Here is a 25614-nt window from a genome sequence, read left to right as displayed (position 1 = left end):
TGTCACTCACAGCTGCTCCTTTTCGCTGGTTGGCTGTACTCTCTCCGGGCGCGCACGCTACAAATGGTTAAGGGGGCGGGGCAGAGCTCCTTTGGTTCCCACAGCGCGCCTGCCAATCTGCGGATGCTGGTGGGTGGGACCCAGCAGAAGGTACTGGGCGGGTTGGGCTCCGCTTGTCCCCGCACTCACGGCTTACCGTCTCCCTGTTTTAAAACTTAAGCATCAGGGTCTTTTCCAATGAGTCAGTTGTTTGGCCACCTGATGCGAAGAACTGAGTCCTTTGGAAAAGACCCTGATGCTGGGAAAGACTGAAGGCGGGAGGAGAAGGGGACGACAGAGGATGAGATGGTTGGATGGCATCACCGACTCGATGGACATGAGTTTGAGTAAACTCCGGGAGTTGGTGATGGATAGGGAGGCCTGGCGTGCTGCAGTCCATGGGGTCGCAAAGAATCGGACCCGACTGAGCGACTGAACTGAATGCTTAGAATAGCAAGAGGGCTTTCTTTTTCCCGCAGTTGGACCCTCCCTTATACAGGTAAGGAAAGAAGAGGATGCCCAGGAGAGCGTCCAGAGAAACACCAGCACTTGCTAGGGGCAGGGAGGAGGATCAGAAGAGAGATCAGAGAGGAGCATCAAGGAGGAGGGGGAAAACCCTGGGAAGTTTCAAGGACGCCATGATTAACAACGTCAGTCTCGACTGCTACCAGGAAGCAGGTAAGATGAAGACAGAACACTTTCTTGTACTTCGCAACACCAGTTTGCTAAAAGTGATGTCATTGTGAGGAAGTGGAGACGCAGCGTTGATTGTTCCTTTCTCGAAGTTTGCCTTCAGGAGAGGAAAGAGACAACTAGAGCCAGAAGATGTGAGACACCACCTCAAATGAATTGGGAGACTTTCATCTTTCTCTGTGCCTCTTTTTTTTTTCTTAATATATATATATATATATATATATATATTGTGTGTGTGTTTACAAAAGCACATACAAAACACTTACAATGTTTCAGGTGCACAGCTACGTGGTTCTTATACACATATGTTATTTTTATAATAGACACATCTATTATTGTTAGGTTATTTTCCATTATAGATATTTCAGATAATTTTCCATTATAGGTATTCCATTAGTGATATTGACAAAATATTGACTATAGTTACCTATGGTATACAGTAAACCTTTGTTGCTTGTTGCACATCTATTTTTTTAATTAGAATCTAGAAATAAAAAAAAGAAATCTAGCAATCTATTCATACTAAGTCAAAAAAGTGGAATCAAAATGTCATGTTTTTTAGCTATATGCCTCTTTTTTTTTTTTTTTTTGCCATACCATGCAGCAGGTGGTGTATTAGTTCCCCAACCGGGGATCAAACCCAAATCCCCCTGCATTGGAAGCATGGAGTCTTCTGGACCACTGCTGGACCACTGAGGAAGTCTCTGTCTGTGCCATTTTTGATTTCTCATATTGGCGACCATTGGAATCTAGTGGGTAAGTAAATGGGTGCTGTTTTGTTTTTTTTAACATTGATACATGTACTGGGTTGAAGAGTATCCCCCTAAAATTCATGTCTATCCAGAACTTGTAAATGTCACTTCATTTGGAAATTAGATCTTTGCAGATGTGATCCAAATAAGGTCATGCTGGAGTAGGGCGGGCCCTAAATCCAATGACTAGTATCCTCCTAAGAAGAGAGAAGTTTTGACACAGACACACAGGGAAGGCCAATCGATGGTAGAGACAGAGTTTTGCAGCCACAAACTGAGGAGCTCCTGGAACCACCAGAAACAAATACACAAGGAGAAATTCTTCCCTAGAGCTTTCAGAGGGAACACAGCCCTGTTTACACCTTGACTTTGGACTTCTAGGCTCCAGAACTGGGAGAGAATAAATTTCTGTTGGTTGAAGCCTGCCCGTTTGTGGTAATCTCTTATAGCAGCCCTGGGAAACTAAAACACTATATGTTTGCAATTTTTCATAATAAAAAATATGGGGAGATAAAAGTTTGATCATGCCCGTTGCCAGCAAGGATGTTGGGAAATAGTCTTGCCTACACGGTGGTGAAAATATCAACTGGTCGAACTGTTTTTAGAGGATAATTTGGCAGCATCTAACAAACTGAAATCTGTATGACCTGTAACTAAGCGGTTTCCCTCTTAGGGATCCATTCAATAGAAATGGGCTTCCCTGGTGGCTCAGATGGTGAAGAGTCTACCTGCAGTGTGGGAGACCTGGGTTTGATACCTGGGTCAGGAAGATCCCCTGGAGAAGGAAATGGCAACCCACTCCAGTGTTCTTGCCTGGAAAATCCCATGGACAGAGGAGCCTTGCAGGCTACAGTCCATGGGATCATAAAGAGTCAGACATGACTGAGTGACTTCACTTTCACTTTCAATAGAAATACTCAGCCAAGTGCACATAAAGAGAGCTTTTGCAGCACCGTTTGTGGTTACAAAGATGTGGGTACTTGGGACTGGACATCAGGACAGTGTCCAGCCACTGCTGCTGCCATCCCTGCCCCTCAAATACCATCTCCTTGGCAGAATTCAATCTATGTGACTCCCCTCCTAGCCCCACAGAGCTGACAGACCACTGATCACCTCTACTTATCAACTGCTTAGGAGATTGTAATCATGGTTGTCACTTCAACTATGTGGCTTCAACTATGACAGTGGCAGTTGAACTGAAGAAAGGAGGTGGGCTTGCCATTGTTGAGGAAGACAGAGACTGGAGGTGGCTCTTGGATCCGTCTGAGTTGGGGACTAGGAGATAAGGTAAGTTGGGGACAGTTAATTTTGGATTGTTTGTGGGGCCCCTCAGTGGCAACGTCTGAGTCAGCTTCAGGGAGAGGTTTTTGCTGGAGCTCACTGTGTCCCCAGAAGACCAGGAGAGGTTGGAAGGCTTAGGGCCATGATCTAAGTTGTGTTTAAAAGGGCTGATTTGGCTGTGGAAGCAGAACAGATGAGGTGGGGAGAGTGGCAGCAGAGACCAGCAAGAGGCTGCTGCCCTTGTCTGGGAGGAAGGTGATGGGGCTGGACCAGGTGATGGAGAGGCAGAGGAAAAAGCCAGAGAGACTGCAGAGGTCACTGCCTCAGCACTGATGTGGGGCTGATGTTCGAGCAGGTGGCGTGGTGGCAGGGGCCCTGGGAGCATCTGAAGTGAGAGATCAGAGCCAGGGTCGCCAGCAGATGGGGAAGGGAGAGACCAGAGTCCACATGCTCGAGTCCTTCCCTGTCCTTGCTCTCGCTCTCTGCCCGGTGGCTCAGTTGCATCCCCCTGGTCTGTCAATCCTGCTCAGCCTGGTGCCCCAAGGGAAAAAAAAACAGGGATCCCCCCCGCCGCGCCCAAACAGGGCATCACAGCATCACTGAAGTCCAAGTTTGAAGGGAAAGATTTTCTCAAAAGGTGTGACCTTGTGGGCCAGCAGTCTCCTGCTCCCCGTCATTACAGAGGCCCACAGATGCTTTTCTTCTTTGCTCAGTTCCCACAGGTCCCTGGAGTGGTAATCCTCTGGAAGCAGTGGCTGTGGGCCGGGCACTGAGTCGGACTCAGACTCTGCCCCTCAAGTTCCCAATCTGATCTGCAGGAGACGGGACATGAGGGGTCCCAGCCCAGGGTGATGGATGTTCAAAAGGGAGACACACAGGGCCAGGAGGGAGGCACACAGAGGGGCGCACACCTAAGTCTGCTTCAACCGCAAGGTGACATCTAAGCTGAGTCCTTCAATAAATATTGACAGCACCCATGAGTACCTTCTGTCTGTGGCTTCGTTTTGGGGGTGAAAGCATTTATTCATGAAAACCCACCTGGGCCCTCACCATCCCTGTGTCTTCTTTTAATACAGTATTGGACACATCGCCAAATCAGTGTAATATCTGTGTGCTGCGTGGATTACCTATGTTGTGTAGACACGCATCACCTTTACGTTACACACATCACATTATTGCATGTGAAATAGATAATAAAAGGAGCCCCCATCACCCGCCCCAGACTTCACAGAGTGCTGCCAGGTCCTGGGCAAAAATTGTTCTCCCCAAATCCCTTTCTCCTGCCCCTCCCTGCCCCCTGGAAGTAATTGCTAGCCTAAGTTTGCTGTTTATCATTCCTTTTTCTCTTAGAGGTTGACCACTTCAGGATGCCCCCCTAAACAGTCTTGTGCTCAGTCTGCTGATACTTGAGCTTGACAAAATGGCATCATCCTGCTCATAGACCCACACAGGGGACACAGGGAGCATCAGAGCATCCTCATGGAGTAAAGCCAATGCCTGGTTTTCCTCTTCCCTTGGCAGATGCTGGTGCTTCTTACTGTCCCTTGGTTTGCCGGGAGGCTCTTAATGACCTACAGATGCAAGATGTCTCCGGGGCCATGGTCGACGGTCCTCTTGTTCACAATGATTCCGTCTCCTTCCGTTTAGGAGCACCCCTCCTTGCCCATTGCCAGCCAGGAGACACACTGCAAGTGGCGGGGTCAGGGTATCAGGAGACCCACAGGCCCCCTGTGGGAATCTTTCAGCACCCTCACCACAAGTGACTCGGCAATGGAACGTTGCTTACAAAACCCTGAGCTCCATGCTGTACTTGCTGTGAGACAGGTGAAGGGGGCCACCACCTCACTTCTGCAGCCCATGTCACCTGGAGTGCTCCGCAAAGTGGAGTCCACACCCTGAGCCCGCTCACCCAGGCGTCACACAGTCCTCCCAGGCTTGCTTTCCCCCACACAGTCCTTGTGTGACTGAAAAAGAAAAGTTGAGAAATCCAGATGTCCAGCTCAATGACTTAGCAAAGCGAACTTTGCCTTGGCATCGCCCAAGTCGAGAATTCAAATGTCTACATCCTCATCCCCCTCCCATCACTTCCTTCTCCCTTCCACCAGTGAGCACGCACCTGATTTTTGGGGTCATCTCTTGGCTTTTCATAACCTTACCAATTGTATCAGCCTGTTTGGGGTGCTGGGACAAAGTGTCACGGACAGTGGCACTTAGAAACAGCGAAAGTTTATTGCTCACCAAGGCTTGCCGTCAGAGATCAAGGTACCATCAGCGTGGGGGAGGGTCTTCTTCCCAGGTTGCAGACTTCTCATTGTATCCTCACTGGGTAGGAGGACTGAAGAAACTGGAGCCTCTTTGATGAAGACACTCATCCCATCTTGAGGACTTCACCTTCATGAGCTCATGACCTGAGCACCTCTCCCAGGCCCCCACCTCCTAATAAATACCATTAGGGCATTAGATTTCAATATATGAGTTTGGACAGACATCCTGACCATGGAACCAGATAAGCAGGCATCTCTCAATACAATGGTTTTGTTTTGTCTTCATTGGGACTTTGTATAAGTGGAATTATTCAGTATTATATTTGTGTCTAGATTCTGTGCTCAAAATTGGGAGGTTAATGTGAGTCATTGCCTAATAGCCACATGACTGCTGTTCCTCTGGACAGATATTCTGCCAGTCATTGAGCCCTTCTGTTGAGGGATATTTGAGTATTTTCCCACTTTAGCTACCACAGCTAGTGTTGCTGCAAACATATATTTGCCTAATGGTGCACATGTATGTGTATTTCCATAGGGGGGTGTGTGTGTGTGTGTGTGTGTATCTCAGGTCATAGGGTATATACACTGGGTTGAATGGGCTTCCCAGGTGGTGCTAGTGGTAAAGAACCCACCAGCCAAAGCAGGAGACGTAAGAGACACAAGTTCAATCCCTGGGTCAGGAAGATCCTCTGGAAAAGGAAATGGCAACCCACTCCAGTTTTCTTGCCTGGAGAATCCCATGAACAGATGAAGCCTGGCCGGCTACAATCCATAGGGTTGCAAAGAGTCTGACACGACTGAAGCAACTTAGCATATACTGGGTTGAATAGTGTCCCCCGCAAATTCATGTCCAGGCTTCTGTGATGGCTCAAACACTAAAGAATCTGCCTGCAGTGTGTGAGACCCAGGTTCAGTCTCTGTGTTTGGAAGATCCCCTGCAGAAGGGAATGGCAACCCACTCCAGTATTCTGGCCTAGAGAATTTCATGGACAGAGGAGCCTGGCGGTCTATAGTTCATGGGGTTGCAAAGAGTTGGACACAACTGAGCAACTAACACTTCAGTTTATTGTGCTTTGTTAATGCAATTACAGGAAGTTCTTACAGTATATATGTTTTCAGCTCTGCCATTGTGTTTCCTCTTCAATAAAATACCTGCTCACACCAATCTTCCCATTTTTCTATGGATTGCTTATCTTCATCTTAGTGATTTATCCATGGGATTCTCCATAGATAAATAGTGGATGAAGTGAAGTGAAAGGCACTCAGTCATGTCTGACTCTTTATGACTCCATGGACTATACAGTCCATGGAATTCTCCAGGCCAGAATACTGGACTGGGTAAATAGTGATTTATTTGTGAGATTCTCCAGACCAGGATACTAGGATGGGTAGCCTTTCCCTTCTCCAGGGGCTCTTCCCAACCCAGGAATCAGACCCAAGTTTCCTGCATTGCAGGCAGATTCCTTACCACTCACTGAGCCACCAAGGAAGCCCCCCCGCCCTTGTACTTTCTTCATGATGTCTTCTGATGAACAGAATGTCTTAATTTTACTGTAGTAAGATGAGATCAGATCAGTCGCTCAGGCGTGTCCGACTCTTTACGACCCCATGAATCACAGCACGCCAGGCCTCCCTGTCCATCACCAACTCCCGGAGTTCACTCAGACTCAAGTCCATCGAGTCAGTGATGCCATCCAGCCATCTCATCCTTTGTCATCCCCTTCTCCTCCTGCCCCCAATCCCTCCCAGCATCGGAGTCTTTTCCAATGAGTCAACTCTTCGCATGAGGTGGCCAAAGTACTGGAGTTTCAGCTTTAGCATCATTCCTTCCAAAGAAATCCCAGGGCTGATCTCCTTCAGAATGGACTGGTTGGATCTCCTTGCAGTCCAAGGGACTCTCAAGAGTCTTCTCCAACACCACAGTTCAAAAGCATCAATTCTTTGGCGCTCAGCCTTCTTCACAGTCCAACTCTCACATCCATACATGACCATAGGAAAAACCATAGCCTTGACTAGACGAACCTTTGTTGGCAAAGTAATGTCTCTGCTTTTGAATAGGCTATCTAGGTTGGTCATAACTTTCCTTCCAAGGAGTAAGCGTCTTTTAATTTCATGGCTGCAGTCACCATCTGCAGTGATTTTGGAGCCCAAAAAATAAAGTCTGACACTGTTTCCACTGTTTCCCCATCTATTTCCCATGAAGTGGTGGGACCGGATGCCATGATCTTCGTTTTCTGAATGTTGAGCTTTAAGCCAACTTTTTCACTCTCCACTTTCACTTTCATCAAGAGGCTTTTTAGTTCCTCTTCACTTTCTGCCATAAGGGTGGTGTCATCTGCATATCTGAGGTTATTGATATTTCTCCCGGCAATCTTGATTCCAGTTTGTGTTTTTTCCAGTCCAGCATTTCTCATGATGTACTCTGCATATAAGTTAAATAAACAGGGTGACAATATACAGCCTTGACGAACTCCTTTTCCTATTTGGAACCAGTCTGTTGTTCCATGTCCAGTTCTAACTGTTGCTTCCTGACCTGCATACAAATTTCTCAAGAGGCAGATCAGGTGGTCTGGTATTCCCATCTCTTTCAGAATTTTCCACAGTTTATTGTGATCCACACAGTCAAAGGCTTTGGCATAGTCAATAAAGCAGAAATAGATGTTTTTCTGGAACTCTCTTCTTGCTTTTTCTATGATCCAGAGGATGTTGGCAATTTGATCTCTGGTTCCTCTGCCTTTTCTAAAACCAGCTTGAACATCAGGAAGTTCACGGTTCACATATTGCTGAAGCCTGGCTTGGAGAATTTTGAGCATGACTTTACTAGCGTTTGAGATGAGTGCAATTGTGCGGTAGTTTGAGCATTCTTTGGCATTGCCTTTCTTTGGGATTGGAATGAAAACTGACCTTTCCCAGTCCTGTGGCCACTGATGAGTTTTCCAAATTTGCTGGCATATTGAGTGCAGCACTTTCACAGCATCATCTTTCAGGATTTGGAATAGCTCAACTGGAATTCCATCACCTCCACTAGCTTTGTTCGTAGTGATGCTTTCTAAGGCCCACTGGACTTCACATTCCAGGATGTCTGGCTCTAGGTCAGTGATCACACCATCATGATTATCTGGGTTGTGAAGATCTTTTTGTACAGTTCTTCTGTGTATTCTTGCCATCTCTTCTTAATATCTTCTGCTTCTGTTAGGTCCATACCATTTCTGTCCTTTATCGAGCCCATCTTTGCATGAAATGTTCCTTTGGTATCTCTGATTTTCTTGAAGAGATCCCTAGTCTTTCCCATTCTGTTGTTTTCCTCTATTTCTTTTCATTGATCGCTGAAGAAGGCTTTCTTATCTCTTCTTGCTATTCTTTGGAACTCTGCATTCAGATGCTTATATCTTTCCTTTTCTCCTTTGCTTTTCGCTTCTCTTCTTTTCACAGCTATTTGTAAGGCCTCCCCAGACAGCCATTTTGCTTTTTTGCATTTCTCTTCTATGGGAATGGTCTTGATCCCTGTTCTGTACAATGTCACAAACCTCATTCCATAGTTCATCAGGCACTCTATCTATCAGATCTAGGCCCTTAAATCTATTTCTCACTTCCACTGTATAATCATAAGGGATTTGATTTAGGTCATACCTGAATGGTCTAGTGGTTTTCCCTACTTTCTTCAATTTCAGTCTGAATTTGGCAATAAGGAGTTCATGATCTGAGCCACAGTCAGCTCCTGGTCTTGTTTTTGCTGACTATATAGAGCTTCTCCATCTTTGGCTGCAAAGAATATAATCAATCTGATTTTGGTGTTGAACATCTGGTGATGTCCACGTGTAGAGTCTTCTCTTGTGTTGTTGGAAGAGGGTGTTTGTTATAACCAGTGCATTTTCTTGGCAAAACTCTATTAGTCTTTGCCCTGCTTCATTCCGTATTCCAAGGCCAAATTTGCCTGTTACTCCAGGTGTTTCTTGACTTCCTACTTTTGCATTCAAGTCCCCTATAATGAAAAGGACATCTTTTTTGGGTGTTAGTTCTAAAAGGTCTTGTAGGTCTTCAGAGAACCGTTCAACTTCAGCTTCTTCAGCGTTACTGGTTGGGGCATAGACTTGGATTACTGTGATATTGAATGGTTTGCCTTGGAAACGAACAGAGATCATTCTGTCATTTTTGAGATTGCATCCAAGTACTGCATTTTGGACTCTTTTGTTGACCATGATGGCCACTTCATTTCTTCTGAGGGATTCCTGCCCACAGTAGTAGATATAATGGTCATCTGAGTTAAATTCACCCATTCCAGTCCATTTCAGTTCGCTGATTCCTAGAATGTCGACATTCACTCTTGCCATCTCTTGTTTGACCACTTCCAATTTGCCTTGATTCATGGACCTGACATTCCAGGTTCCTATGCAATATTGCTCTTTACAGCATCGGACCTTGCTTCTATCACCAGTCACATCCACAGCTGGGTATTGTTTTTGCTTTGGCTCAATCGCTTTGTTCTTTCTGGAGTTATTTCTCCACTGATCTCCAGTAGCATATTGGGCACCTACTGACCTGGGGAGTTTCTCTTTCAGTATCCTATCATTTTGCCTTTTCATACTGTTCATGGGGTTCTCAAGGCAAGAATACTGAAGTGGTTTGCCATTCCCTTCTCCAGTGGACCACATTCTGTCAGACTTCTCCACCATGACCCACCTGTCTTGGGTTGCCCCATGGGCATGGCTTAGTTTCATTGAGTTAGACAAGGCTGTGGTCCTAGTGTGATTAGATTGACTAGTTTTCTGTGAGTATGGTTTCAGTGTGTTTGCCCTCTGATGCCCTCTTGCAACACCTACCATCTTATTTGGGTTTCTCTTACCTTGGGCGTGGGGTATCTCTTCATGGCTGCTCCAGCAAAGTGCAGCCATTGCTCCTTACCTTGGACGAGGGGTATCTCCTCACCGCCGCCCTTCCTGACCTTCAATGTGAGATATGTACCATTTTCTTGATGGTTCATGTTTTTTGTATGTGTGCTCAGTCCCTCAGTCATGTCCGACTCTTTGTGACCCCATGGACTGTAGCCTGTGAGGCTCCTGTGTCCATGGCATATTTCCAGCGAGAATACTGGACTGGGTTGCCGTTTCCTCCTCTAGGGGATCTTCCCAACCCAGGGATCAAACCTGCATCTCCTGCGTCTCTTGCATTGCAGGCAGATTCTTTACCACTGAGTCACCAGGGAATCCCTCATGTTTTTAATATCCTCTTTAAGAAACCTTTCCCTGCCCCTAGATTATGGAAATATTTGCCTACGTTATCTTCTAGAAGTTGTCTTTGTTTTCCATGCATTCATGTACGTTGTGGGGCTTCCCAGGTGGTGTGAGTGGTAAAGAGCCCACCAGCCAATGCAGGAGATGCAAGAGATGCAGGTTCAATCCTTGGGTTGGGAAGATTCCCTGAAGAAGGGCATGGCAACCCACTCCAGTATTCTAACCTGGAGAATTCCATGGACACAGGAGCCTGGCAGGCTACAGTCCATGGGGTCACAAAGAGTTGGACACGACGGAGTGACTAACCCTTTCACTTTCTTCATGTATGTTGTGAGGCAAGGATCAAGTGTCTTTAAGAGAGCTGCAATTGTCCCAGTACTGTTTGAGATGAATGTCCTTTACCCACTGTCTTGGAATACCAATTTTGCTCTATATTAAGTGTGCTTACAGCTGTGGGTCAGTTTTTGGATCCCTGTTCCATTCCACTAATCAGTTTGTCTCTCGAGTACCACCCTGTCTGAATTATTATAACTTCACAATAAACTTTGATACCCAAAAAGGCAAATCCTCCCACCATGTCCTTTTTTCAAGAGGCTGTTCTTGGGCTATTGTGTGTTCATATTGATTTTAAAATCAATTCATTATATTGGCTAGATTACTTAAAGTTGTGGTAAAATGTATATAACAAAGTCTACCTTTTAGCCATTTTTTATTTAAAAGATTTATTGTGATAAAATAGTGATATAAAACTTTACCATTGTAACCATTTTTAACTGTCCAGTTCTGGGGCATGAAGCACATTCACATTGTTCTACAACCATCACCTCCATCCGTTGCCAGAACATTCTCATCTACCACAAACTAAAACTATCTTCACTAAACACTATATATATATTCCCTCCTCCCCCAGTCCCTGTCACCCATTCTACTTTTTGTCTCTATGAATTTGACTACTCTAGGGATCTCATATGTATGGAATCATATACTACATGTAGTCTTTTGTGTTTGACATATTTCGCTTAGTGTAATGTTTTCAAGGTTCATTCACAATGCAGCCACAATGTCAGAATTTCCTTTCTTTTTATGGAGAATAATATTCCCTTGTATGACCCCAGTTTATTTACCCATTCAACTGTTGATGGACCCTTGAGTTTCCTTTTTGCTGTTGTGAGTAATTCTGTAGATTAATTCTGGAGAACTGACATATTTACTATATCAAGTATTCCTACTCATGAGCATGGGATCACTCTCCATTTACTTGGGTCTTCTTTAATACCTTTCTATAAAATGTTATGATTTTCCTTATGTAGATCTTTCACATCTTTTGTGAGATTCCTAGTTACCTTGTAACTTTTGTAAATGGTGTCTTAAACTATACTTTCTAATTTTTTTATTGCTGGTGAATGTATGTAAATACAACTGATTTTTATACATGTTGATCTTATAACTGGGAAACTTTCTAAAACCTTGTTTCCAAAAATTTGGGTATAAATTCTTTCAGGTATTCTTTCAGTTCCAGAAGCTAGAAGTGGTACCAAAGCAGTTAGACAAATGAAATCAAAAGTAGAATACTTGTAAAGAAGGAAACAACACTGTCATTATTCTCTGCTATTAGGACTCTCCACATAGAAAAACCAAAAGCTGACTTTCACCTCATTTTGTTCCAAGTTTTCTGAGACTGAACATGAGACTTCCTTGGTGGTATGGTGGATAGGAATCCACCTGCCAATGCAGGCGACACAGGTTCGATGCCTGGTCTGGGAAGATCCCACGTGCAGCAGAGTAACTAGGCCCATGTGACATAACTACTGAGCCACAACTCCTGAGCTCACGTACTGCAACTACTGAAGGTCATGCACTAAGAGCCTGTGCTCCACAACAAGAGAAAACACCACAGTGAGAAATTTATGCACCACCACTAGAGAGTAACCACCTGCTCTGGCAGCAATGAAGACTCAGTGCAACCAAAAATTAATTTAATAAATAATTTAAAACACAACCATGTGGAAAAATGGAACATTTATGTAGGGTATCAAATCGGAACTCTTCATGAAATAGTTGATGTCTGTCAAAATGAATATAAAATATATACGTGAAAAAGGGATGTTACATTTGGACTTATGCAGATGCAAACTGGCTGACAATCTGTTTTTTCCTACAAGTGAAAGTTGCTCAGTCGTGTCCAACTGTTGGTGACCCCATGGACTATACAGTCCATGGGATTCTCCAGGCCAGAAAGGGTAGCCTTTCCCCTTTCCAGGTGATCTTCCCAACCCAGGGATTCAACCCAGGTCTCTCACGTTGCAGGTGGATTCTTTACCAGCTGAGCCATAAGAGTTTATGTTCTTTTTTTTTTTTAATGTTTACAAGGGTTTATGTTTTTTCCCCTTGTTGTTGTTCAGTTGCTAAGTCATGTCCAACTCTTTGCAACCCTATAGACCACAGCATGCCAGGCTTCCCTATCCTTCATTATCTCCTGGAGTTTCTTAAAACTCGTGTCCATTCAGTTGGTGGTACTAACCAACCATCTCATCTTCTGTCACCCCCTTCTCCTCCTGCCCTCAATTTTTCCCAGCATCAGGGTCTTTTCCAGAGAGTTGGCTCTTCACATCAGGTGGCCAATGTATTGGAGTTTCAGCTTCAACATCATTCCTTTCAATGACTATTCAGGGTTGATTTCCTTTAAGATTGACTGGCTTGATCTCCTCAAAGACCAAGGAACTCTGAAGAGTCTTCCCAGCTCCACAACTTGAAGACATCAATTCTTCGGTGCTCAGCCTTCTTTAGGGTCCAACTGTCACTAATGGCTAACCTCAGATATGCAGATGACACCACCCTTATGACAGAAAGTGAAGAACTAAAGAAACTCTTGATGAAAGTGAAAGAAGAGAGTGAGAAAGTTGGCTTAAAGCTCAACATTTAGAAAACTAAGATCATGGTATCCAGTCCCATCACTTCATGGCAAATAGATGGGGAAACAGTGGAAACAGTGGCTGACTTTATATTTTTGGGCTCTAAAATCACTGCAGATGGTGACTTACTCCTTGGAAGGAAAGTTATGACCAACCTAGACAGCATATTAAAAAGCAAAGACATTACTTTGTCCACAAAGGTCTGTCTAGTCAAGGCTATAGTTTTTCCAGTAGTCATGTATGGATGTGAGAGTTGGACTATAAAGAAAGCTGAGCACCGAAGAATTGATGCTTTTGAACTGTGATGCTGCAGAAGACTCTTGAGAGTCCCTTGGACTGCAAGGAGATCCAACCAGTCCATTCTAAAGCAGATCAGTCCTGTGTGTTCATTAGAAGGACTGATATTGAAGCTGAAACTCCAATACTTTGGCCACCTTATGTGAAGAGCTGACTCATTGGAAAAGACCCTGATGCTGGGAAAGATTGAGGGCAGGAGGAGAAGGGGACGGCAGAGGATGAGATGGTTGGATGGCATTACCGACTCAATGGACAAGAGTTTGAGTAAACTCCGGGAGTTGGTGATGGACAGGGAGGCCTGGCGTGCTGCAGTTCATGGGGTCACAAAGAGTCAGACCCAACTGAGTGAATGAACTTCACTAATGGCAGAAAGTGAAGAGGAACTAAAGAGCCTCTTCATGAGGGTGAAAGAGAATGAAAAAACTGGCTTAAAACTCAACATTCAAAAAACTAAGATCACGGCACCTAGTCCCATCACTTCATGGTAAATAGGAGAAAACGTGGAAGCAGTGACAGACTTTATTTTGGGGGGCTCCAAAATCACTGCAGATGGTGACTGCAGCCATGAAATTAAAAGATCCTTGCTCCTTGGAAGGAAAGCTATGACCAACCTAGACAGCATATTAAAAAGCAGAGACATCACTTTGCCAACAAAGGTCTGTATAGTCAAAGCTGTGGTTTTTCCAGTTGTCATACATAGATGTGAAAGTTGGACCACAAAGAAGGCTGAGCACTGAAGAACTGATGCTTTCGAATTGTGGTGCTGGAGAAGACTCTTGAAAGTCCCTTGGACTGCAAGATCAAGGGACTTGATCCTAAAGGAAAAAAGTCAGGGAAAAGTGAAGGAAAAAGTAAATAGTCAATCCTAAAGGAAAAGTAGTCAAGGAAAAGTAAAGGAAAAAGTAAAGGAAACAGTCAATCCTAAAGGAAACCAACCCTGAATACTCATTGGATGGACTGATGCTAAAGCTGAAGTTCCAATACTTTGGCCACCTGATGCAAAGAGCCGACTCTTTGGTAAAGACCCTGATGCTGGGAAAGATTGAGGACTGGAGAAGAGAGTGGCAGATGGTGAGATGGTTGGATAGCATTACTGACTCAGTGGACATGAATTTGAGCAAATTCTGGGAGACAGTGAAGGACAGGGAAGCCTAGTGTGCTGCAGTCCATGGGGTCACAGTGTCAGACACAACTTAACAACTGAACCACCACCTGTGGACAAACTGGAGCCCTAAACAGAGCTGGCTTTTCTCTAAAGAGGATTTCCCTTCTGCCAGGAGTGCCACAACCCTGGATCCTCCTACCTTTTCTCCCACCCAGAGCCCCAAACTCAGTCAAGTTGTCCCCCTTCCCACTTCTCATCACAGCACGTGTAGTTCGCAGCGGCTCACTGGGAGCTTCAGAGACCACCTCTGCCTTGGGAACCAGCCTGAGGACTGAATTGCTACTTGGTTCTCCCTACCTTGCAAACTTTAGGTTCTGAATCAAGTCCATTAACCTCACACTGCACCATTTGCAGAATGAGATGAAGCCCTACTGTTGTCAGGCTGCGTGGGGATTTCAGACAAGGATGGAAGTCTTCAGTGGCTGGTGCCCACTGAGAGCCCATCCAGTTAAGTGCTGTTGAAGTGCCCAGAGCTCTCAGGGGCCAGCCTTCTGGTCCAGAGGGTCACCTCCCAGCCCCACCCCTACAGAGAGGTCAGAGGTAAAAGAGCACAACACAAATCCTTTATTAATAGTTTATAAGACAACCAGGGGATTCAAGTGATGCCAGGGAGGCAGAAAGAACAGTGGGCCCCAGTGAGGGTCCGGGTCTTAGGCCCCATTGGACTGGGCTCCCCTTATAGAAAAGGGCAGCTCTTCCACTTGCAGCCCAGGGCTGGGCCCTGCCTGAGGCTCCCATGCCTGCAGGGAGCACAGGCAGAAGAAAGACATGGCTGATGGCTATCCCTGAGGAAGCGGTGAGATCAGGGCTCCTCCTTCCAGTGCCCAGCTGGATCAGGCCCTCTTTCCAGTCCCCAGCTCTGGGAGCAAACAGCTTGCAGGTGAGAGAGCTCAGGGCCCCTGCCTAAAGGTCTTTCCTCCCTGCGTGGCCAAGTGCGAGGAGCAGCTGAGAGCCTTCTTTCAGTGGCAGAACCAGAGGCGCTGCAATGCTCGCCCACTCGGAGGGGGAACCCTGGAAAGGTTATGCACCAATCTGTCAAAAAGACCATATCTGAGCTCCGAGCATCAGTCCATCCCCCAGCCCAGCACCCAAAGGCGGCACTGAGAGAGCTGGGAGGGGTCCCAGAGCTGTGTCTGGCCCAGGCCTCGCCCCCCCTCCCAGTCCAAAAGGCAGCTGGACCCAGGTCTAGGCGGGATGGCACCTATCTGGCTTGCAGGTGGTTGTGGAGCTGCTCCGCCTGGCTCTTCAGGCGCTGGAATTCCTCTTGGATGAAGTCCGTCAGGGCTTTGCGCATCTCCACCTGAGGGCGAAGGACTGGGGCTGCCACGCAGTCCTTAGGGAGCTTCACCCGGGGTGCCTGGGGAAGCCAAGGGCACTGGGACGGGCGAGGACAGCCCCAGGGAGAAACTCACCGCTGACTTGTTCTCTGCCCGCAGCCGTTCGAGCACAGGCCTGGCACTGAAGGGCTTGCCAATCAGCACGGTGATTTTCTGCGGGGAGACCAGCCGCCAGTGGATTGACAGGAGCGGGGGGCGGGGTGCCCACAACCCCAGTGCTAAGATGCTGAGTACCCCCTTGGGTCCACCCTCCCTCTTTAAAATGGGGTGATTGGGCTCAGTGACATCCAAGGGCCCTGCCAGTCCTGGGGTCCATGCCCAAGTCGTCCCTATCCTCCCCTTGCCCTGGCCGTGGTGCCAGGAAACCGCCCATCATCTCTGCTTCACTCTGTTCCCTCTGCTGCAAGCCCAGCCCCTCTTGAATCTGGGCTCAGTGGTGCCGCATGGGAGTCACAGGGCAGAGGGCAGACAGACAGACAGACAGACATGATCGGTGGCCCCACCTACCTGCCCAAAGCGGGGGAAGTAGGGTGGGCTGTTAGGAAGGACGTCGTTCATTCCTACGGCACAGCAGACAGAGAGCCAGGGTGCAGGTGTCGGGGGTGGAGCGGGGCAGTCTGGGCACCCTGCCTCGACCACCCAGAGGAGACCCACCCCACAAGACCACTGTGCAAAGCCCTTCTCCCTGGGCTGCAGCAGTGGCCCGAGAGGTAGGCTCACCGACATGCCACAGGGGCAGGATGATCGGATTGAGATGACATTCGGCAATCAGGCGACCTATTCCTGCCCAGGGGGAAGAGGCAGAAACATTGGCATGAGCGGCGTTTTGGTGCCAGCCTGTGGACAGGGTCGCTCCTGCCCTTCCTGCAACCCCATTCAAAGCAGCTGCCCTGGGCCATCTCCTCTTCCAGGCAGGCCTTGGTCTGGGCCCGTCCCCCTCCTGTGGCAATGATCACAGTTATCCGCCCCACATGCCCGGGTCCCACCCAGCCAGAAAGGACCAATGGCTCTTACCCCACTTGAAGCGGAGGAACTCGGAGCTCATGTTCACCTTCCCTGTCAAGAGAGAGGATGGAGTTGCGGCTTAGGGGCCACTGGGAGGAGGTAGAGGGCAGTCCCATCCAGATCCTCGAGCGAGTTGCAACCCTGCTAGCGCCACTGACCTTCTGGGAAGATATGCACCCAGTCCCCGTGGTTGAGCTTCTCCAAAATGAAATCCATTCCCTTCTGGTAGACACCATCTCCTGCCAATGAGAAAGTCTCCTCCGTCAGTCTCGGTTGTCCCAGGACCCCCCTCCTCCACTTCACCCTCAGGGCCTGGTCCACGGAACACCTCAGATGGTAAAGCGTGTGCTTGCAACGCAGGAGACTCGGGTTCAATCCCTGGGTTGGGAAGATCCCGGAGTCAGGAAGATCCCCTGGAGAAGGAAATGGCAACCCACTCCAGTACTCTTGCCTAGAAAATTCCATGGATGGAGGAGCCTGGCGGGCTACAGTCCATGGGATCGCAAAGAGTCAGCCACAACTGAGTGACTTCCCTTACTTCCTTACAACCCATCTATGACCCCGTCTTCTGCCCGTCAGTCCAAGCACAGCTGCATCCCCTGAGCAGCTCCGGCTGTGGTCGGACACCTGCAGTGTGTGCCCTCTCGGACCCCCAAACCGATTACTGTCCTCCCTGCCCCCGCTTCCACAGTTGGGCTCTTGGAGCCTCGGGACGAGCTAATCCAGGGGCAAGCCTCCCAGTGGCTGCCGCTGGCCCAGAGGAAGCTGCAGGAGCAAAGCAAGGCTATTTGTGATCTCCAGTCTCACTGGGGCCCAGGGTTCTGCATAGCAAGCCTTTCCCCAGGGTCTCTTCCAGGCCAGTTCCCACAGGCACCCCTCAGGGGCCTCTGAGCCTCACCTGAGTCCTCAGCCTCTGCCGTCCCTCCCTCCTGCTGGCCCCTTCCTCAAAGGGCACCCCTTGAAAACTCGAGTCGCCCTTGTAAAGAATCCGCCTGCAATGTGGGAGACCTGGGTTTGATCCCTGGGCTGGGAAGATTCCCCTGGAGAAGGGAACGGCTTACCCACTCCAGTATTCTGGCCTGGAGAATTCCATGGACTTTATAGTCCATGGGTCGCAAAGAGTTGGACACGACTGAGTGACTTTGACTCACAGTGTCACTGAGAGTTGGGGAAAAGTCAAATCTGCTACACGGAAAATGCTGTGGCTGAGCCATCCCCAATGCTGGCAACACTGCCTCAGAGATGCCCCGAGACTGTGACACTGGCCCCAAGTGGCCCAGCGGTCAGCAATAACCCAGACACGACTGCTGGCTCTTGACTTGGAAGTCACATGGGGACAATCTGTGCCCACACGCAGTAAAAACCTTGACCTTGCTTGTCAAGCCTGTCCGGAGAGTGGACAGAGACCGAGAAAGATGGAGGCTGAAAAAGAGGGGTAAATATCCTTACCTCATCAAGTGAGGAGTAGAGAGCCACAACACAAAGGGGGAGAGTGGGGCTTCCCTGGTGGCCCAGTGGCTGAGATTCCACACCACCCACTGCAGGGGGTGCGGGTGCATTCCTGGTCAGGGAAGTAAGATCTTGCTTGCCCTGTGGCATGACCAAGAAAAATAAACAGGGAGACACAGACAGAGGGATGGTAAGACTACCTGGGCAGATGCCCTAAGAAATGGACTTCCAACCTGTTCTCTGCAAGGCCAAGTCTTTGGAAGGTGCAAGATAGGGATCTAAGAGTCTCAACCCAATCCACATGGGAACGGCCTGGCAGCTCCCTCAGGGGCTGGAGTTGGGAAGCAGTCACCCACTGCAGTTTCTCTGGGTGTCATGAGTGAGAGCTGCAGGTTCCCTACTTGGGATCACATGACCTGCTAGGGCTGGGCTTCAGAGGCACAGGCTCCTGCTTGACAAAAACCCACTGGTGTGAACCAGCCTTTCAGCTCGCGATCAAAATTTTAAAATTCTATGCTTGGGGAGCAACCCTTCAGGATGTTTAGCTTTTACAAATGCTATTTCTACTCACTTGCATGGCTTGTGCAAGATCACTTTGATACTTCATGTCCTAGCATGAGGTGGGGAGGAAATTTTCTGGAACACAGAAGCAAAGTATACTGGATACTTCCTTTGCTTCAATTGTTAGGCCTTTACTGCACGAACAATGCATTTGACAGCTTGTCCCTTCCCGCATTCTCTCACCAGAAGGTGCTTAGGATTAAGACTGCACTTGCTATTTTTATTGTACCCTAAAATGTAGATACAGGTCAAAAAGAAGAACAAGGCTAGAAGTGGACACGGAAGGCCCCTGAGGTCACAGAAAGGAGGGACTGAGACTCAAGACAGAGTACCTGAGCAGCATCAGCATCGCTCAGAGCAGTGCATGATGGATACCACGGTCAACTGCCAAGACACGGGGGCCTCTGCTTGTGTTTTGGGGAGATGAAGTTGCCTCCAAATGCAGCAAAAAGAGAGTGTTCCAGGCAGGGGTCTCTGGGGAGTAAGTAAGTCTGCAGACCTGAGGGGTGGGCACTGCAACTTTTCATTGGATGGTGATGGTTTAGTCGCCAAGTCGTGTCTGACTCTTGCGACCCCATGGGTTGTAGCCCGCCAGGCTCCTCTGTTCATGGGATTCTCTGGGCAAGAATACTGGAGTGGGTTGCCATTTCCTTCTCCAGAGGCTCTTCCCAATGCAGGGATTGAACCCGGATCTCCTGCATCGCAGGCAGATTCTTTTCCGACTGAGCCAAACCATCATTACCGTTTCCACTACTAGCAATAAGGTTCCCCTGACCTCGAACACCCCCTGGTTACTTCCTCCTGATACCCCAACTTCTGGGAGGAGTGGCCCCCCTTGCTGGGCCCCTCCCCACCACTCCCACAGCTCCGATGGCTGTCAGTTCAGGGAATTGGCTTCTCCAGGGTCACGGGAAGCTTCCACAATAGCCAGGAGCCCTGTTTGGCTCCCTGCTGCACTGGGGGCTTGTGTCTCCACTGTGGTAAGGGGCTGTCCTGGTCTCTTCTCTCCCCCTCTATGCTCTCATTTCTGTGTGGCTGACTTTGTTTGCACCAGAGTTCCCAGGATTTTTAGAGTTCCAGAATGGCACATCACACTGTCTCTGGATTGCTCCCTCCTAGGGTGACAGGGTTTCTCAACATCCTGCTGCTTGTTCCTGGTCCCATCCTCCCAGTGGCTCCCTGGCACCTGCCATCACCTAGCGTCATCGTTGAGTTTTCTTCTCCTTGCCCCCCACCCTCGGCCACAAGCAATCTATCAACAAGTCCTAGCAACTCCACCTCCAAAGCACAGCCCAAAGCACGTGGTCCCTGGCTCTCTGTGGTGACCCCCAGAGGCCCTGTCACCAGAGGAACCATGACAGCCCCTAACCAGGGTCCCGGCCTCCACTCAATCCCGATTCTGTCCACCAGGTACACTGCAGCCCGGGGGCTCTCTCTCTCTTAACCACACAAGAAAGCACATCAAATTCTTAGCATGACTGTTCTAGAAGCTTCACAGGCAGCCCGCAACCTACATTTTCTGCCTTGGTCACGTACCCTTCCGGGGTTTGCTACGTGCTTCCTGGGTCTAGGATGCCTTGCCTTTCATACTCTGCTGGGAAAAATCCCACTTCCCCAGAGGAACAAGCAAGCTGGATTTGAATCCAGGCTTGGCCACCTCTCGCCCTGTGATCTTGGCCCCACAGATTTCTCTCTCCGAGCCCCTTTTTCTGGAGAAGGGGGATCCGAATGGCCCCGACCTTCTGAAGCTTTCAAGAGGTGCGAAGTAATCACTCCATGTCACATGACTCGACACAGAAGCCTGTTTTCACAAACTCATAGCCTCTGGCACGTGCCACCACCATCACTGACTGATGACACCACATGGCCATCAGTGCATCTCTTAGCAACGGCCTCCGGAGAAGCAACTGTGGATAATGTCTCCTTGACCTCCAATGCCAGAGCCCCAGGACACCCAGTCCTCCGACACTCGCAGGGAAATCGGTGCTCTCCAAGAAACCATTGCTCCCTCCTCCCAGATGATGGAGGTGGGCCTCATGCGAGTGAGGCAGCCGCCCCTGGCACCCAGGTGGCCTGTCCCACTGGAGTCCCTCAACTCCCAGTGCAGCTGAACCAGAGACACTGCCACCAGTCTCCCTGCCCCTGGAAGGGTCAGAGAAGCGTCCCTGGCACCCAGCAGCCCAACAGCCCCTCATAGAGGAGCAGCTCACCTCGGCACACGGGCACACACTTGCCCAAGCTGAAGAAGTGTGAGTGCAGCTCCTTGGTGAAGCAGATGTCTGCAGCTGTGGGGGTCCTGGAGTGGGGACGGATGCAGTCACCCCGGCTTCCTCTGCACCCTGCTTCCCTGCCACCCTCCTCCCACCAGCGTGCTGCCTAATGGCATTGGCAATGCAGAATGGAGGCACAGGAGGGCCAGTGGGGTCCCACCCTAGGCCCTGCCTGGACTGCTGGAGGCCACCTCCTGAGCAGGCCAGGAGGAGGGCCAATCTGGGCAGATGGGTAAGGCCTGCTGGGCCCACCGTGGGGATCCATTCCTCCTCACCAACGCATCAACTTCAGGTTCCAGATATGACGGAGTTTCAGGATCCCTGGAGGAGAGAAGGCTGCATGCCCCAACTGAGCTTGTACCTAGTGGGGCACCACTTTCTGTCACCCTGTTTCAGGGAATGAGGGACAAGGACATTTCCCTATAGCCCAAAGAGCTATCTTCCAGACCCTTCGGCTGAACGCCCAAGTTCTCCTGGCTCCTCCATCTTCCACCCCCTATATCTTAGTAGTCACCACATCCGGTCTGCCTACCTCCCTGATATATGCTAATGCTGCCCATCCCTGCTGACTCAGCATTAAAGAATCCACTTGCAATGCAGGAGATGGGAGTTCGATCCCTGGGTGGGGAAGATCCCCTGGAAGAGGGCATGACAACCCACTCCAGTATTCTTGCCTAGAGAATCCCATGGACAGAGGAGCCTGGTGCACTGCAGTCCATGGGGTCGCAAAGAGTCAGACAAGACTGAAGCGACTAAGCATGCACACACAGCACATCCTTTTAACTATTCCTCCACTGTCACTGCCACCACCCTGGTCCAGGTGACTGGATGGCACTAAAACCTTCCTCCTGGTCCCTGGGATCTGCCTCTGGCACCCTACAGGCCATCTTCTGCCCAGCAGCAAGTGTGTGCTCTGAAAGACTGAATTGACCACACGGCTCCCCATGAGCTCCCTGTCCTCGTCCAGCAGTGGGAGCTCTGGACACCCCTGTAGCCAGCCACCTGGGTTATTGGAGCTAAGCAACTCCCTGTGAAGTCAGCACAGCAGAACTTCTAGACTCCCCAGTGAGGCTGGTCGAAGGCTACAAACCCAGTCTGGGGCAAAGCCGGAACCAGAACACAGGTCTTCTAGCCCCTAGCCCAGAGCTTCCTTGACAGGACACCCTATGCTCCTCAGATTTATTCCCAAGGCTCTTCCGAACCATCAACAGTTTAAAGAATGGAGGATCCCGCAGGCCTGATAGCTCAGAGTAAAGTAGCTGTCAGACCTTGCCCTGTGGTCATCTCACTTCCCCCAAATTCCAGAGGCCCTCTCCCAATCACACTGCCTAGGAGAATGCTGAAGGGGCCACAAAATAAACTTTCATCCCTGGGGCAGGACACCCCTTAAACAGGAGTGTCAGGGCCGGGCAAAGAGCCCTGTGAGTTTGTTACTGCTTGTTTGGCCCTGACCCAGGTTCCCTCCTTGCCTCCCCAAGCCGAGCACGCTGGCCCGTGTACCCCAGAGATGAGGGTCATCCATGCACGACTGGTGATTGGAGACCGTGATGAGGGGTGTGGCTGGGCCTCGGTTCTCGATGAGCTCGTACAGCACCTCCTTGTTGTGGACGGTGAGGTGGTTCATGCACTCTGAGGGGAGACGGGCAGGGTAGGGATCTTGGCTTCTTTCCCCAGGGGCCCAGGGCTCCCCCCTACCAAGCCAGCCCCTGCCAGCGCCCCGAACCCCAACTCTGGCTGGGCGTGGAGCCACGCGGCCGACCCTGCCTCGGCTGTGGGCCCACTCACTGGTCCAGAAGCAGCTGTAGGTGCCCACCAGGCCCATGACGACGCTGCTGGCCAGGGTCCAGGTGAGCGGCGGCACCGCGGGGAACGGCCATTTCACGTGGAGGGGCATCTCCCCCGCGACCCAGCTTCCGCCACAGCCCCAGCGGCCCGGCGCTCCCCTTGCCCTGTGGCAAGCCTATAGGGGCCGCTCTAGGTCTACGTCCTCAACCGCTCGGGAGCCGAGTCACTAAACAGGCCCACGGACGGGCGCCACAGCCCGGCGCGACAGGGCACTCGACCAAGATCACCTCGCAGGTCGGGCCTGAACCGGGCCCAGCCCCGGCCTCGCTCTCGCGCCACCCACCAGCCGTCCCAGAACCAAGAAACCGGGAGCGCACCCAGGACCCAGGACTGATGGCGGCGGTAGCCGCGAGCTCCGCGGACCCGCCGGAAAGCGAGACTGCGGTGGCGCCGGGCTCGACCGCCGACTGTCGCAAAACGCGCTCAGGCCGCTGGATGGCAGCGATGACAGGCTCACGGGCGGCTTGGCCCCGCCACGCCACGGCCCCGCCACGCTCCGGCGCAGGAGGGGCTCGAGCCCCGCCCCCCCTTCCAAGTCCACTTCCCTTTTGTCTGCTTTGTTCGTCCTTGGAAAAGTCTCCGTGATTAACGTGCTGCCTGGCACGTTTATCTGACGCCACTCAAAGTCAGGGTTGGCAGAGCCCTTTTAGTTTTTTCCCCTTTCTTTTTTTTTTTTTTTTCTTTTTTTGTGAGAGGTCAAGAACACATTAATTAAGAAGCTGCCTTCATCCACCTGATATCACCACATACGGATAAGGTCTCAGGCGAGCTGAAAGTTCCACAAGGCCTGCTGCTGCTGCTAAGTCGCTTCAGTCGTGTCCGACTCTGTGGGACCCCTGAGACGGCAGCCCACCAGGCTACCCCGTCCCTGGGATTCTCCAGGCAAGAACACTGGAGTGGGTTGCCGTTTCCTTCTCCAATGCGTGAAAGTGAAAAGTGAAAGTGAAGTCGCTCAGTGGTGTCTGACTTTTCACGACCCCATGGACTGCAGCCTACCAGGCTCCTCCATCCATGGGATTTTCCAGGCAAGAGTACTGGAGTGGGGTGCCATCGCCTTCTCCGTCCCCTTTATTTTCATTAATTTCATCTAACATGGAATTAACTACTTTGTAGCATTTTTATTATATAGATTATTTTATGAATGTACCATATGTAATGTTATTACACTACGTAATTTTACATAATTATCTACATACACTTCAAAATTCAGACTTAAATTGAAGAAAGTAGGGAAAACCATTAGACCAATCAGGTAGGACCTACATCAAATCCCTTACAATTGTACAGTGGAAGTGACAATAGATTCAAGGGATTAGATCTGATAGAGTGCCTGAAGAACTATGGACGGAGGCTTGTGACATTGTACAGGAGGCAGGGATTAAGACCATCCCCAAGAAAAAGAAATGCAAAAAGGCAAAATACTTGTCTGAGGAGGCCTTAGAAATAGCCGAGAAAAGAAGAGAGGCAAAAGGCAAAGGAGAAAAGGAAAGATATACCCATCTGAATGCAGAGTTCCAAAGAATAGCAAGGAGAGATAAGAAAGCCTTCCTTAGTGATCAATGCAAAGGAATAGAGGAAAACAATAGAATGGGAAAGACTAGAGATCCCTTCAAGAAAATTAAAGATACCAAGGGAACATTTCCTGCAAAGATGGGCACAATAGAGGACAGAAATGGTATGGACCTAACAGAAGCAGAAGGTATTAAGAAGAGGTGGCAAGAATACACAGAAGAACTATACAAAAAAGATCTTAATGACCCAGATAACCACGATGGTATGATCACTCACCTAGAGCCAGATATCCTGGAATGTGAAGTCCAGTGGGCCTTAGAAAGCATCACTACGAACAAAGCTAGTGGAGGTGATGGAATTCCAGGTGAGCTATTTCCAGTCCTAAAAGATGATGCTGTGAAAGTGCTGCACTCAATATGCCAGCAAATTTGGAAATCTCAGCAGTGGCCACAGGACTGGAAAAGATCAGTTTTCATTCCAGTCCAAAAGAAAGGCTATGGCAAAGAATGTTCGAACTACCGCACAACTGCACTCATCTCACATGCTAGCAAAGTAATGCTCAAAATTCTCCAAGTGAGGCTTCAACAGTACATGAACTGAGAACTTCCAGATGTTTAAGCATGGTTTAGAAAAGGGAGAGGAACCAGAGATCAAATGTCCATCTGATGGGATCATACAAAAAGCAAGAGAGTTCCGGAAAAACATCAACTTCTGCTTTATTGACTACACCAAAGCCTTTGACTGTGTGGATCACAACAACAAACTGTGGAAAATTCTTCAAGAGATGGGAATACTAGACCATCTGACCTGCCTCCTGAAAAATATGTATGCACATCGAGAAGCAACAATTAGAACAGGACATGGAACAATGGACGGGTTCCAAACTGGGAAAGGAGTATGTCAAAGCTGTATATTGTTACCCCATTATTTAACTTTTATGCAGAGTACATCATGTGAAATACCAGGCTGGATGAAGCACAAGCTGGAATCAAGAAATATCA

General features: G+C 49.2%; 1 protein-coding gene and 1 long non-coding RNA gene across 6 annotated transcripts; one reads left to right on the top strand and one right to left on the bottom strand.

The window, feature by feature from the left end:
- Positions 1 to 156: 156 nt before the first annotated feature.
- On the top strand, positions 157 to 5314 carry LOC133242825 (uncharacterized). Of its 4 annotated transcripts, none has more exons than XR_009734904.1 (4): positions 157 to 717; positions 1337 to 1488; positions 2619 to 2771; positions 4287 to 5314. It is a non-coding gene; the product is annotated as an uncharacterized LOC133242825 (long non-coding RNA). The 4 variants fall into 4 exon arrangements; XR_009734906.1 differs by lacking the exon at positions 4287 to 5314 and adding an exon at positions 3479 to 3745 and having other exon boundaries at positions 2670 to 2771; XR_009734903.1 differs by lacking the exon at positions 4287 to 5314 and adding an exon at positions 3479 to 3745.
- A 9866-nt stretch (positions 5315 to 15180) lies between these two features.
- On the bottom strand, positions 15181 to 23470 carry TAFAZZIN (tafazzin, phospholipid-lysophospholipid transacylase). 2 transcript variants are annotated; one of them, XM_061409031.1, is made up of 11 exons: positions 23042 to 23412; positions 22757 to 22885; positions 21532 to 21577; positions 21197 to 21282; positions 17135 to 17215; positions 16986 to 17027; positions 16692 to 16754; positions 16479 to 16531; positions 16047 to 16124; positions 15836 to 15934; positions 15181 to 15645 (listed from the first exon to the last, which is right to left on the bottom strand). In XM_061409031.1, exons 1-10 carry the CDS (start codon positions 23148 to 23150, stop codon positions 15836 to 15838), a joined length of 786 nt encoding a protein of 261 aa, XP_061265015.1. In that variant the 5' UTR covers positions 23151 to 23412; the 3' UTR covers positions 15181 to 15645. The 2 variants fall into 2 exon arrangements, with proteins under 2 accessions (XP_061265015.1, XP_061265014.1); XM_061409030.1 differs by having other exon boundaries at positions 15181 to 15934; positions 23042 to 23470.
- Between the last annotated feature and the right edge of the window lie 2144 nt (positions 23471 to 25614).

This window comes from Bos javanicus, chromosome X (genome assembly GCF_032452875.1).
Source record: "Bos javanicus breed banteng chromosome X, ARS-OSU_banteng_1.0, whole genome shotgun sequence".
Classification (NCBI taxonomy): domain Eukaryota; kingdom Metazoa; phylum Chordata; class Mammalia; order Artiodactyla; family Bovidae; genus Bos; species Bos javanicus.
The sequence above is the reverse complement of the archived record's forward strand: the minus strand, read 5'-3'. Positions and strand labels throughout refer to the sequence as shown.